At 38.8% G+C, this 12,500-nt stretch overlaps 2 protein-coding genes across 2 annotated transcripts in view; both read left to right on the top strand.

Moving 5' to 3' along the window:
- Nucleotides 1-5,219, top strand: part of casp7 (caspase 7, apoptosis-related cysteine peptidase) — a gene marked incomplete in the record, with an annotated part of 7,296 nt that extends 2,077 nt beyond the window's left edge. Inside the window, 3 exon segments of the mRNA XM_062414223.1 lie at nucleotides 1,581-1,756; nucleotides 2,036-2,174; nucleotides 2,630-5,219. Of these exon segments, the coding sequence (XP_062270207.1) occupies nucleotides 1,581-1,756; nucleotides 2,036-2,174; nucleotides 2,630-2,856 (542 nt within the window).
- A 796-nt stretch (nucleotides 5,220-6,015) lies between these two features.
- The window catches only part of LOC133931825 (pleckstrin homology domain-containing family S member 1-like), a 9,646-nt gene continuing 3,161 nt past the window's right edge, over nucleotides 6,016-12,500 (top strand). Inside the window, exons 1-14 of the mRNA XM_062378772.1 lie at nucleotides 6,016-6,128; nucleotides 6,596-6,630; nucleotides 6,858-6,943; nucleotides 7,041-7,159; nucleotides 7,548-7,682; nucleotides 8,547-8,622; nucleotides 8,744-8,773; nucleotides 8,914-8,967; nucleotides 9,968-10,057; nucleotides 10,109-10,204; nucleotides 10,506-10,567; nucleotides 10,688-10,717; nucleotides 10,818-10,934; nucleotides 12,128-12,253. Of these exons, the coding sequence (XP_062234756.1) occupies nucleotides 6,606-6,630; nucleotides 6,858-6,943; nucleotides 7,041-7,159; nucleotides 7,548-7,682; nucleotides 8,547-8,622; nucleotides 8,744-8,773; nucleotides 8,914-8,967; nucleotides 9,968-10,057; nucleotides 10,109-10,204; nucleotides 10,506-10,567; nucleotides 10,688-10,717; nucleotides 10,818-10,934; nucleotides 12,128-12,253 (1,046 nt within the window). The 5' untranslated portion in view covers nucleotides 6,016-6,128; nucleotides 6,596-6,605. The remainder of the gene's footprint in view (nucleotides 6,129-6,595; nucleotides 6,631-6,857; nucleotides 6,944-7,040; nucleotides 7,160-7,547; nucleotides 7,683-8,546; nucleotides 8,623-8,743; nucleotides 8,774-8,913; nucleotides 8,968-9,967; nucleotides 10,058-10,108; nucleotides 10,205-10,505; nucleotides 10,568-10,687; nucleotides 10,718-10,817; nucleotides 10,935-12,127; nucleotides 12,254-12,500) is intronic.

Genomic DNA, 12,500 nt, shown 5'->3' on the forward strand with positions numbered 1-12,500 from the left:
TGTCTTTCTGTGTTTGCTCCTTTTAGCTATCTGTCGACCTCTCGCCTTATTCTGTCAAGCTTGACTAAGTTTATAACACCAGAGGCGGTTTGTCGATCTACAATGGTTGTTCCATCGTCAGGAATGCATTTTTTGGGGTCATGTTGATATGAAGAGTAAAAGATTACTGATACCGATACATTGGCCAATATACATATTTTAAAAAATTGACTGATCAAACAATGCCGTTATTTAACCTTTGTATCAAAGAAATTTTATTTATAGTTTAACCTATAAACCATAAATAAAAAAACTAAACAAATACAGCCAAATGTATACTTTATAAAAACATAAAATATGAATATAATGGCCTCTCCTTTCCGCATTGTCTATTTTGAAAAATAAATATATTCATATCTGTAAAACAGAAACGCCAATATCGATATGTCTGTGAAAGACTCATATTAGGTGAGATTAGATATTTGGTGATAATAATATAATATTTAATATACGTTTTTTACCGGTTCATCATTGGCCGAATATATAGTTTCAATTTAAACCGAACCAAACTTCAATTATCCACTACAGCTATCACTAGCTGCTAATCACTTAACACCACTTGGTTCTCGATGGAGGAAATGGTTTAAAGTCTTAGAAGCACATATTGTTAATTTTCCTATAATGGCAAAAAAGCTACAGAATAGTTTTTGATGCCAGATTTGTTTTCAACGTATTCAGCTTTATTAGCTTTGATCCCTGGTTTAGATGCATTGAGGCACAAGCTCACATTTATCGTAATGGGTGTTTTTTTTCTCTTAAAAACACCATATCAGACAGCAGGTGGTGCTGTTGTACAGGTAATTGTATAAATGCTAGTGACCAGCATGGATCTGTCCCTAACACAACAGTTGAAAGGTCACCTCTCCTGTCACATGTTTGTAGGAGCTACGTTGAACCTTGTGTTTAACATGATACAATTGTATGTGATGGCTGCTTTTCTCTAGAATCCATACAGTTTTTTGCTTTTACTTTGCCGGGCTGTTCTTCCATTTGTCAGGCTGCTCAACACTTTGGCAAAAAAATAACTAAAGAATTCTTTGACAGTTGGTTGAGCTATGATCAAGTAAACCTCATGATTTTGTCTTGCTTTGCAAATGTTCCTTTATCAACTTCTTGTTCCATGACATAGTCTTGACGATTATTGGCTGAATGTCCACCTGGTGTCTTTAATAATTTAATGTCTGGAGCAGAAGATGTAAATCATGAAACCTCACAAACTTCAAAGTTTATCATAAAACAAGTTGGTGCCCTTTGACATTTTTGGTTTTGGGTGACATGGGGATTTGTTATCTCCTGATGACTCTTGTTTCTAGTGACAACTGGCCAAGAGTTCTTCACAAGAACATTTCAAAGATAAATTAGACGTTAGACTTTGTATGCTCCAATTAGCTTTAATGAACTTTCTTAAATCAGAAGGTGAATTGTTGAGGACATTTCAGATGAGGCCATTAAGTTGAGACTTTTTTTTAAAAGTTAGAGACGTGTAATGAGGCCCGAGCCGAGCTAAGAGTTGAGTATTTGTCTGTGTGTGTATGGGTCAGCCTCGGAGGAAGACCATAGTGACAGCTCGTGTTTCGCCTGTATCCTGCTAAGCCACGGCGAGGAGGGCATGATCTACGGCACAGATGGAGCCATGCCTATCAAGACCATGACCTCGCTGTTCAGAGGGGACATGTGCAAAAGCTTAGTGGGAAAGCCAAAACTCTTCTTCATCCAGGTAGGCAGACTTTCTTTCATAAAAAAAACTATGACTTGAATTTTTTTGATTAATTAATTAAGGGGTTTTATGACGATTATAATGTAACTTAAACAGTTGTTTTTGTTTAGAAGACAGATTTGATTGTCTTTCAGGAGCTCACCATGGATAGTCTTTACTGTGTAAATCTTTGCCCGTCCCAGCTTTTAAAAACAGTTAATGTTTTAATTGCTTCACCAGGTCATCGTTGAGAAAGCTACTCAGGATCACAATGAAATGTCATTTCATTTACTTCACCAGGCTTGTCGGGGTTCTGAATTTGATGATGGTATACAGACAGATTCGGGTCCGCCAAACGACACCGTGGAGACAGATGCTAATCCAAGACATAAGATTCCCGTAGAGGCAGATTTCCTCTTTGCCTACTCCACTGTTCCAGGTAAAGCACCGTTTTAAAGTCATATTTTAAAGCATAGACTAAATATACAGATAAACCAGCCCTAACTATAATTGGAGACAGAGTCTGCACTGTAACAATTACGGGATGGGAGACGTGGTGTTGAGCTCTGGCTGATAAAATGCTTTTTCATAGCATCAGAATAACCAAGGTAACACTTGGACAGGAACACAATCAATGACAGAAATAATCTCTGAGAAAAATGAAGAACGTTAAAGAGAAAGACATTTTTTTATAAAACAGCCAGCTACCAGGGGGCAATTTACACTCTTTGGCTTCACTTATGGGGAGCTGTCATGAGATCCATTTTTGTATATACAGTCTATGTTTTAGTAAACGATTTTATTGATAACGTGAAAAACGCTTGGGTGTCTTTAACCACGATGAGGAAGATGTATCCAACTTGTTCCAGTGCTGATTAATGATGATTTTTCCAGGGTATTACTCATGGAGGAACCCTGGGCGCGGCTCCTGGTTCGTCCAGGCGCTCTGCAACGTCCTCAACGAGTTTGGCAAGCAGCTGGAGATAATGCAGATCCTGACACGGGTCAACTACATGGTAGCTACCAGCTTTGAGTCCTGGTCCGAAGACCCGCGTTTCAGCGAGAAGAAGCAGATCCCCTGCGTGGTGTCTATGCTGACCAAAGAACTGTATTTCAACTAACCGCCAACCTTAAGTGACCGTACTGTACGACACAGGAAGTTTCGAGTGACTGACGAGACTGACCGTGTCAGGTACTGGCGAAGCGGTCAAAGCATTCAGGGATGATTCAGGCCCAGCAGGACACTGCACATTCGGAGCACATATTAATATTTTGCACGTTTAGTTGGGCCTGAAAAAGAACAGCACTCTGTGAGAAAAAAACCTGATATATTTACAGTGGCACTCCACGTTCATGTGTTGATGGTGACATTTATTCCTCCTCTTCAGGTTGTTCTTCAGAATAATGGCGTCACATTTGATCTGATCTTTGTCGACAGGCATTGTGAAATATCCATGTTATTCTACCAGCCCCGGAAAATTTACTGCCAGTTTTTGTGGGCTCTGGGAATCGTAATTGAAAATGTGTCTTCCATTTTCCAGCATTTTGCAAGTGACGTTGAAAGGAACTGTACCGGACAAAGAGAAAAACAAGAACAGATAAAAGGCAGCGCTTCTTTTCATTTTAGTTTAGTGACCTCTAATAATTTGGTGTTCTGAGAGTAGCCTCTCCAGAGCCTGATCACTATAACACAATCAAATAAATGAGAAACTCAAAAGTTGAATGCTTTTAAAGCCTCTTTATAAAGCTCCCATAAATGAATCTAGTTATTTTATTTATTTATATAATGCGATTATTCAAAAACAGGCTCTTTTGAGATGCACTTTGACTTCTTTACAAATTTCCCCCTGGACATTAGATCCGTGAGTCAGAATCCCTCAGATCTCGGCTCGATTACAAACCTGCTCCACTAGATTTGTAAGCTGGAAATTGCGTCACATTATTTTCAGTTATCCATGTTTAAATGTTTTCAGCCGTCAAAAAGTAACAAAAGAGACAAAGGAGGGAGACAACACTCTTCTGAGCAGGAACGCACACATCATGATGCTCTCGCCAAAGGCTCGGTGTCTCAGCCTTCCTAGCACATTTAAGTTGGTAGCAGCATGCTTGCATCCTCAGGTTCTTTATTGTCCCATGAAGTGGGTTAACTGTAATGTTAAAGAATTCAATTTACGTATATGGCTGGGAAGGTTTGATCTTTTGCTGTGTACCGATTAGTTATCTTTTCAGATTTTGGGTCAAGTGCATAGTTTATAGAATACCCCCCCCCGCCCATGGAAGCAAGAATCAGTTGCAATTTTTTCCATTTTTCTCAGCATGACGTTCAAAACATCCCTTGCTCAGGTGCGGGAAGGTGAAGTTTATGTTTTTGATCAAAATATTGCGCAGTTGTTATTTTTATGAGTCTAACAAATCACTTTTTCTGAATTTTGCCCCTTTTTTTTCATCTGTAGAATTAGACATTCGTCTTCAACATTTTTTGTATTAATAACAGAGAACAAACTGCACAATTTCTTAACAATGTCTAAAGACTCTATTACTATTGTAATGCTGGACCGGGACCCAAAGCACAAATGCCATCAAAATCATTTCACTGTATATTAGTGTTGTACATTGTCATAACCTACTCTACACTGTCATAACATGCACCAGCGATGTCTTTCTATTTTTATTTTAATAATTTAGCTTTAAAGTTTTCAAAAACTCAAATGATTAAAAATTGCATTTATATCAGATTTTTTTTTAAGCATGTAATTTATGAAAATATTTGAAAACATTTACTGAAAAATTACATAGTTTAGTAACTGAAATATTATATTTTTCAAACGTATATAAAAGACATTTACTGCTGGTCGCAAATTCACTCTTACTGTCCCAAAGTCTGTCATTCACAGAGGCAGCTATCACTGGTGGTGACAAGTCTGAAGATACACAATCCACAATGTCAACAACCAATGTTTTTACACAATTCATCATTGCACGTGTCAGTAGTTTATCTGGAGAAGTTCAGCAGCAGCAGCTTTCATTCATTCTCCTTTATTGTAATTATTTTTTTCATCAGTCACCTTTAATTATTTTGATAACATTGCATATTCTAGATAGGGCGACGCGGAGTGTCTGGCGTTCCGTACTCTTGTCCCAACACCGCCACAACTCTGGAGTCCTCTCCACACATGGATCTCTGATCAGTGATGTGGTGCCTAACCTGTGCTGAAAGGAGTGTTCGCTCCACCTGTTTGGGAATGGAATTGAAAGAAAGAAAAAACAAAGAGTTATTTTTTATGGGTACAACTTTTAAATTGCTTTTCCGGTGTTAAATGCTGTTGTCCTCAGGAATATATTTGAAAATATTTGGAAAAAAAATGAATGAATGAATTACATTGAAATTATAATCAGGCCCTATATTTTTTTTCATTTGGGTCAATAATTAAACAGAGGAATGCTTATGTAAACATTTTGTTGTATTAAAGAATTTATTGTTTAATGAGTTGTGTGTAATTTCTTTTCCACATGTGTAAACATGAAAAAAGTAATATTCAATGACACATATTGTTTAGAATTTTAAATGATTGTATATATGGACTGTGTATTTCCAGTGTATGAAGGTTAATGATTATTTATATTTAATACAACCACATAGACCATTGTGTTTAACAGGCTTAAAATATAAAAATAAATTAAATCAAAATATATATAAAAGACTAGACAAGCAAGCAATACAATGTTAAACATAAATATTTGAGGATTAAAATGCTGCACAATAGTAGGTTAGCTTTGACCTAACAAGCAAAAGATCCCAAGCACATTTATATATTAAACACATAGAAAATGATAAGATAAATACAATAATATTCTATACAGGAAAGCAGGAGTTAGAAATCCCAGTGAAACTTTTACCTAATGTTAAAAACAATGATAAAATGTAAATAAAATTTATAATATGAGGATAAAAGCAGATGATTCCGAATTTACATGCAGACGTGAGTGTAAACACATAAACACATATACACTACATGTATGATCCCTCTGTCACAAAAAGACAGCTATAGATGTTGTTTACTTGTCTTAAATTATGGGATACATACGACTGCTATTCTGATGAATCAACACAACAGACTTTTATTTCACCAGCAGAGATCTCAGACAGAATCATCTGTCTGAGATCTCAGAGTCTTTTCTTAAACCCTTGCTCCGTCCCTCCCAGTCACCTGTTGGACTCCACCCATTTTAAACTTAACACCTGAGTTCATTTAGGAAACCACATTCACTGCATGGCTACAGGAAAACAACAGCTCACCTTGAATAACCCTTTGTGAGAAACCAGTTACTCCAGTTCGCAGTTTGAAAATCTTGTTGCTGTTTCTTCCAGCTTCCTCTTGCAGGTGCTCCCGAGGTAAGCATGGCTCTTATGTCTATGTGTATACGCATGCATATATAATTAATGTGTTTGTGTGTGTAAACGTTTTGTAATGTTTAGAATTTGTTGTCCTATTTAATTACTTTGTAACGTGACACAGCTCGATGTGCACTTGACAACTTGTTGGGTTCTGCCTGCGAAAAGTGAGAGCTAGATTGTTGAAATGTTTAAATTGATTTTGCATAAAGACAAGCATTAATACTCTTGATGTAATATTTAGCATTTACAATAATATACTATTATTTGCTTAATGCACTAATGTCTTTATTATTTACACGTTAACCTAGCAATGCTTCTTTTTGTGAACTGAGCTCTATTTCCCGCTCTGCTTCTGCACGATTCTATTTGTAAAAATCGTACATTGCAAGTTGAATAGGTGACCTACTTCCCTTTCATGCTGTTTTGAAGGCACTGATGCATTCATGTGTTGCTTTCTTGTTTAGGTTTGTCACGATGCATAAATCCCAGAGGTGCACAGGTAGTGTATCACATGTGGAAACCTGGTTTACGGTGGGGTTTGGGTGCTTGTGCTTCCTTTCTGGTATTTAGGGGTTGTTTTCATAAAAACTGTTTGTACAGCTGATCCTTTCAAGTCAAGCGAGATTCATTTGACGTCAGAGTGTGCTTATGTACTGGTGTGATGCACACATACACGCTCATTGTTACCTCGGAGAGACGATCACCAAACAATTAACTTTTTCGCAGTGTTCTACAAACCAGTTGGAGATGTGACAGAAATCAGGTCGGGGTATCTGTTCAAGTCTCCTCCCGCCAAACAATTTAAGACAGAGGTGACACTGAGCACAATGAATCCATTGTTTCGCCACGTTTGTTTGTTTGTTTTATTTCAAAATTACATTTCATTGTTTTGTTATGTTTCTTGTGCAGAAATCGTGGAAGAGGAGATACTTTGTGCTGTTCAGAGTGAGCAGCGATGGACATCAGCTGAAGTACTTCAAGAGTGCGGAGGAAAAGGAGAAGCCACTTGGAGGGATAGATTTGGAACAGTACGTCCTTTATAAAATAGCTGTAACTGAAATAATGTATTTATACTGCACTTTCCAGAACAAAATGCTTTACAGAATTAAAACATTTCCGGTCTGAAGGAGATTGAAGAGTTTAATATGACTATTAAAATGTTAAAATACAGCATTTAAACAATTGCAAATTATAAAACAGACAAAGTAGTAATAAATAACAAAATAGTTTTTTCTTTATGTATTTATAACAATATAACCAAATGCTTAACAACACAAAATGGATATTGGTCAAACTACAGTATGTTTGCCCACAGGGCTGTAGATGTTGTTTTTCTCTCATGCATATTGAGTGCAGGGCCCCCCTCTTTGACTTGTTGTTGTTTTCAACATCTGTCCATCCTCCTCCTTCTCTCAGTGTCTCACTGTTGTACGTGAGCCCTCAGCAGCACCAGAAGTGGGAATGGGTCCAGAAGATGTTCAAGTGCCCCCCATCCTGCGTGCTATACATCAGTGCCGCCGGGCGAGACTACTACCTGGTCGGGGAGAACAGGTTAGTCTTCTGAGTTCATTGCTCGTCTATCAGCACCGATGCATTTTATGTCGTAATCTAAAACCAATTGACATACCACACATACAGAGTACTTGTTTTTTGTAATCACCACACAAAGAGCCAATGCAATAGATAAATAATAAAGGTGTGTGTGAATAATTGTAGGAATAGGAATTTTATTAACCTTATATATGCCTCCATTGGGAAACATCAGGAAACTCACTGTAAATTCACATTTTTATGCAGATGATAACCAATTATACACTTCACATCAAAGATGTATTGTTTAGAAAGTAGCTTCTCTGAATGGCATCACCCTGTTGTCCTATATGAGGCAGATTGTGATTTATAAATACGAGCTGTACATATAATTACAATTCAATAACAATTTGATTTATTGAATGAGAAGCACCAAGCGGCTAGAAAACTTCATCTGATTAAGTCACAGCCTCTTCATCATCCACATTAATCACAAATTACCGTATTTTTAATTTTAAATATATATTTTTGTACCATTGCCCCAAATAGATGAGTCGCATTAATTTGAAATTCAGTGATGGTGTAACCAAGGGTGTTTCTGAAGATGACACATACTCAGTGCGTCATAATACCCCCCACCCCCCATCCTACCCCACCCCTCCTCTTATACACCATCTACTATTTTAGGATTTCTTACAATCAAAGTTCAATTATGATGCTGCTTTCCTCTTCAGGAGCAGTCCATCAGCAGATAATGGATTTGCCTTCCACCTGGTTGCTCAACGTCACAATTTCCACTTTATATTTCAGAATTGCATTTTAAATTGAGAGTAATGGCTTATAGAGAAAACATGATTTATTGAATGTGTCCCTCTCTCTTTCTAGTGATGAAGTGGACCTGTGGTTCTCTGACCTGTATGACGCCCTGAAAAACAGGCCACATAAATTATTGAATTCCGAGGTACGTCTATGCTTTACTTCCTTATGATATTAGGAGACAACAACTCTATAGTGCACTTAACCATCATGTCAACCCACCAGTGCCGCTGACAGTAATTATTTTATGTACTGTCCTCCTGTAGGAGTTGTTTAATGGGCAGCAAACAGCTACGGTAAACATCCCTCACACCAAATGAATGACAGTGCCCCCATTTTTCATTCTTTCACTTGTCGACCTCTGCCTCCGTTCTCACTGAACATCACATGCTCAGTCTCAAATTCAACAATTATACCTCTCTTTCCCTTTTACCAGGATGTGTCAAAACCAATTATGCAGAAAAACAATTCAGCCATCGTGTGTGAAAAGGTTGGTCAGCTGCATCGTGTTTCTCACCGCCTGTGTCCTGTCCAACTAACTGACTCAGGTCAACATTCCTGTGGGTGGATCTATGTGCTGATTGGATTTTTTTCACACAAATTAACATGGGACCCTGTAGCAACTGTGTGAGGGGAGGAGCTTATCCTTGTGTGTGTGTGTGTGTGGGGGGGGGGGGGTCAAGGCTTCTACCTGTGTGAGTTGTTTTCAAGATGCCTCCTCTATGTTAGTAGATGGGACGTGGCCCAAACTAAAAAACGTCAAATCAATTTCTCTCAAATATTTGGATCGATTGATTATTTGAGGCTATAAAAAATCATTTGAAAGGTCGTGATTGACAGCTGAGACTAACTCACGATTGATTGTAACCCCGGCTCCAAATGGGCGAGATCATAGCCTTTTCTCGATAGCGTAAAAAAAAGAACTGGAGACATGTCATTCTCTCTATCGTTACTCTTTCATTACTTCCTGGTGGCATCAGTACACAATACACATCAGACCACATTTTTGCTTTTGTATTTGATCTGTACCTCAGTACAGTGTCAGTAACAGCACTGCAGCAGCATTAGCAGAATCTAAGAATTAGGTTATACTAGCTCATTAAGAGATTTCTTACATGATACATGTATATTTATAAACTCTATATATATATATATCTACATATACTCATACATCAAACTTTATTTTACCTAATTGTATATCCGTCTATGAATGGGCTTGAAGCAGCACATAAACACAACACATATTCACTGGGATTCTGTCATTACTCTACAAAAAAAACATTCTTCTTTCAGACTAAAGTGAAACATTCTCTGATCAATACCATACACATGGATATTTAGTGTGTGTGTGTGTGTGTGTGTGTGTGTGTGTGTGTGTGTGTCTGTGTGTGTGAGTGTGTGTGTGTGTGTGTGTGTGTGTGTGTGTGTGTCTGTGTGTGTGTGTGTGTGCATGTGTGTGTGTGTCTGTGTGTGTCTGTGTGTCTTTTCAGCAATCACCACAACTACGGCCCGTCTCTGACCCGTTGTCCAATAGCTTTAACAACACTGACAAATCAAAGTTGAAACATCTTGACATTATTGTTTTTGATTACTAAGCAGTATCAGTCGGGCCAGTTATGACATATGTCTCATGCTGCTCTCTGATTGGCCAGCAGAGTGAATATTGCTCCAAGAGACGTGTATCAGATCCCATGAATCTGATCTATGACGTCCCGAGATCCCACCAGGTAGGACTGCATTTATTTTGAATATCAATTCATCTGCCAGCTACTTTCTTGGTTGATCAATCAATTATTTGATCCTCTGTCCAAAATCCTAAGATATTCAGTTTTCATCCCTTGCATGGAATATTCTTTTCTTTTTTAATACCAAAAATGATTAATGCATTGATCAAGAACAGGCATTAGACAACTTCATGCATATTGTACCAGTAGAGCTGAATCAAATATTGTGATTAAATGAATTCAGCTCCTATAAATGTGACACTGTAGATGATCTGACTGTTACGCGTCTTTTTTTGCTAATGAGGTCGAGGCAGATGATTTGTCCTGCAGCAAGGCAAATGGTTCAACCCGCAGCATGGATTGTCTGTGAGTGCTCATTACTGTCTTTTGTCCCATTTACACACGCTTCAATCGTGACTTTCAGCGCTACAGTCGTTGACACTCTTTGCTTGTGTGGATGTTGATTTAAATACTTATGTCTTACAGATATGAAACGATGAAGGGACTGCACAATAAGTGAGTAGCCCAGGCAGCGTCAGTTAGATTCCCACACTCTCAGATATAATAATAGAAATAATAGAAATTGCTGGCTGTTGACTGTGTCAAATGTTTGCAGGGGCTGTGAGGTGAAGGAGGACCCGCCTGGGACCCTGATGAGGTCTGTCGCTCAGGTCTTTGACAGACATAAGACCCAGATTTCACCACTCAGCGAGGAGGAACAAGCTGACGACAGGTACACCACAGATTTATCACTGGTGTTTTAGTCTTTTTTGGTGTCAGTGCCCTGTGCTCTTTGTGCAACATGTTATGTCAGTGCCCTAGTTCCCAAAATAGCTAAGTCGTCAGTTGGAAGCACACCCTGATTGGCTCAAAGATAGAGAGGGCATTTGTTTTACTGAACAGATCGGTTGACACTTCAACTTGTTTAGAAACTTACACATTTGACTTTCACCTCGAGAAAGAGGTTATGCATGAATGAAAATGATGCGATGATGTTTCATGAGTCACGTTTTTATTTTGGAAAAGAAATACAATTTTGCTAAATGTTCTGCAACATGTTCTGCACTTAATTAATACCATGGAGTTTACATGCACGTTGGGGCGGTTTGGGCAACACTTCTAACACACCCACCAAACAAGACGGAAAAATACCTTGAATCCCGTCCACAACCACAGTTTCCAGCAAACATGTAGGTCAACCCAGAAACTGAGCAAGAATAGTTGAGAGATTAAACGGATGAAAACAACACTGTTTCCACCAGGCAGGTTTTTAGCCAATCACGTATGACTGTGATGTTTATTTTGAATCAACAACACATCGGGGGATCCCCTCCTCTTTGCCTCTTCCAGCTTGTCTACTCCGTCATCTTTTGTGTAACAAACACTCACCAGTGTTGTTCTCTTTGTTAACTCTGCTGGAATATGTTATGTGATCGTTTTGGGTTTCACACTGATTTGATTTCTTTCTAATTGGCCAACCACTGCGCCGCCACCCTGAAGACCAGCCTCCCAACTTCATTTTTCATATGAGTCTAAAGACTTGCTTCAGACTTGCTACTTAATTAGAATTCCTCTTGCGCCGGCACAGCGATTAGAGATTTATTTACTTCTGCCATGCTGCTTTTTGGTCCCTTCTTTAAATAATTGAGAGTCTATTTTGGTTTTCAGCATTTACAGTTATCTTGCACCTTTTATCAAACATTTCTTCATAAAGGGCAAAAGGTTTTTTTCCACTGCATGTTTTAAAGCAGTGCCAGCATCTATTGTTTTGTTATCTGCCCATGAGTGACCCTCCATGACGCTGCATTCAAACACTTGGCGTTTGTAGCTTCAGTGGGTGTGTCTGTCTTTTTTCTGGACGTCTGCCAACAACACTTAAATAACTGACTGTAACTGAGACATGGGCCTGATAAAATCCATTCACAGGGAAGACAAGCATCCTTCAGACGTCAGCGACAGCAGCAGCGACAGCGACGACGGGGGCACCTCCCCTGTCAAGACGCTGGAGAGTCGGAATGTGCCCGCCCTGGAGAAGCCAACCTCCACAGAGAGGTGAGTCTCTGAAGGAACTTACCCTGAATTCGAGAAAAGCAACAAGACAGACACCAGCGATGTGGGGAGGGAGTTAGAGCGAGTGATCTCATTCAACAGACATGTGAAATCCGCTGTGTCGCTCTCTGGTCCTTTGCCAATCACAGTCAGAGGTGATGGTAACAGAAAACAAACAAAAAAATGATACTTGTTTGTGCAGATATATAAATGATCAGGAAGGAGCTCCAGGACCAGCGCTGTTATGTTG

Source organism: Platichthys flesus, chromosome 20 (genome assembly GCF_949316205.1).
Source record: "Platichthys flesus chromosome 20, fPlaFle2.1, whole genome shotgun sequence".
NCBI classification, from domain to species: domain Eukaryota; kingdom Metazoa; phylum Chordata; class Actinopteri; order Pleuronectiformes; family Pleuronectidae; genus Platichthys; species Platichthys flesus.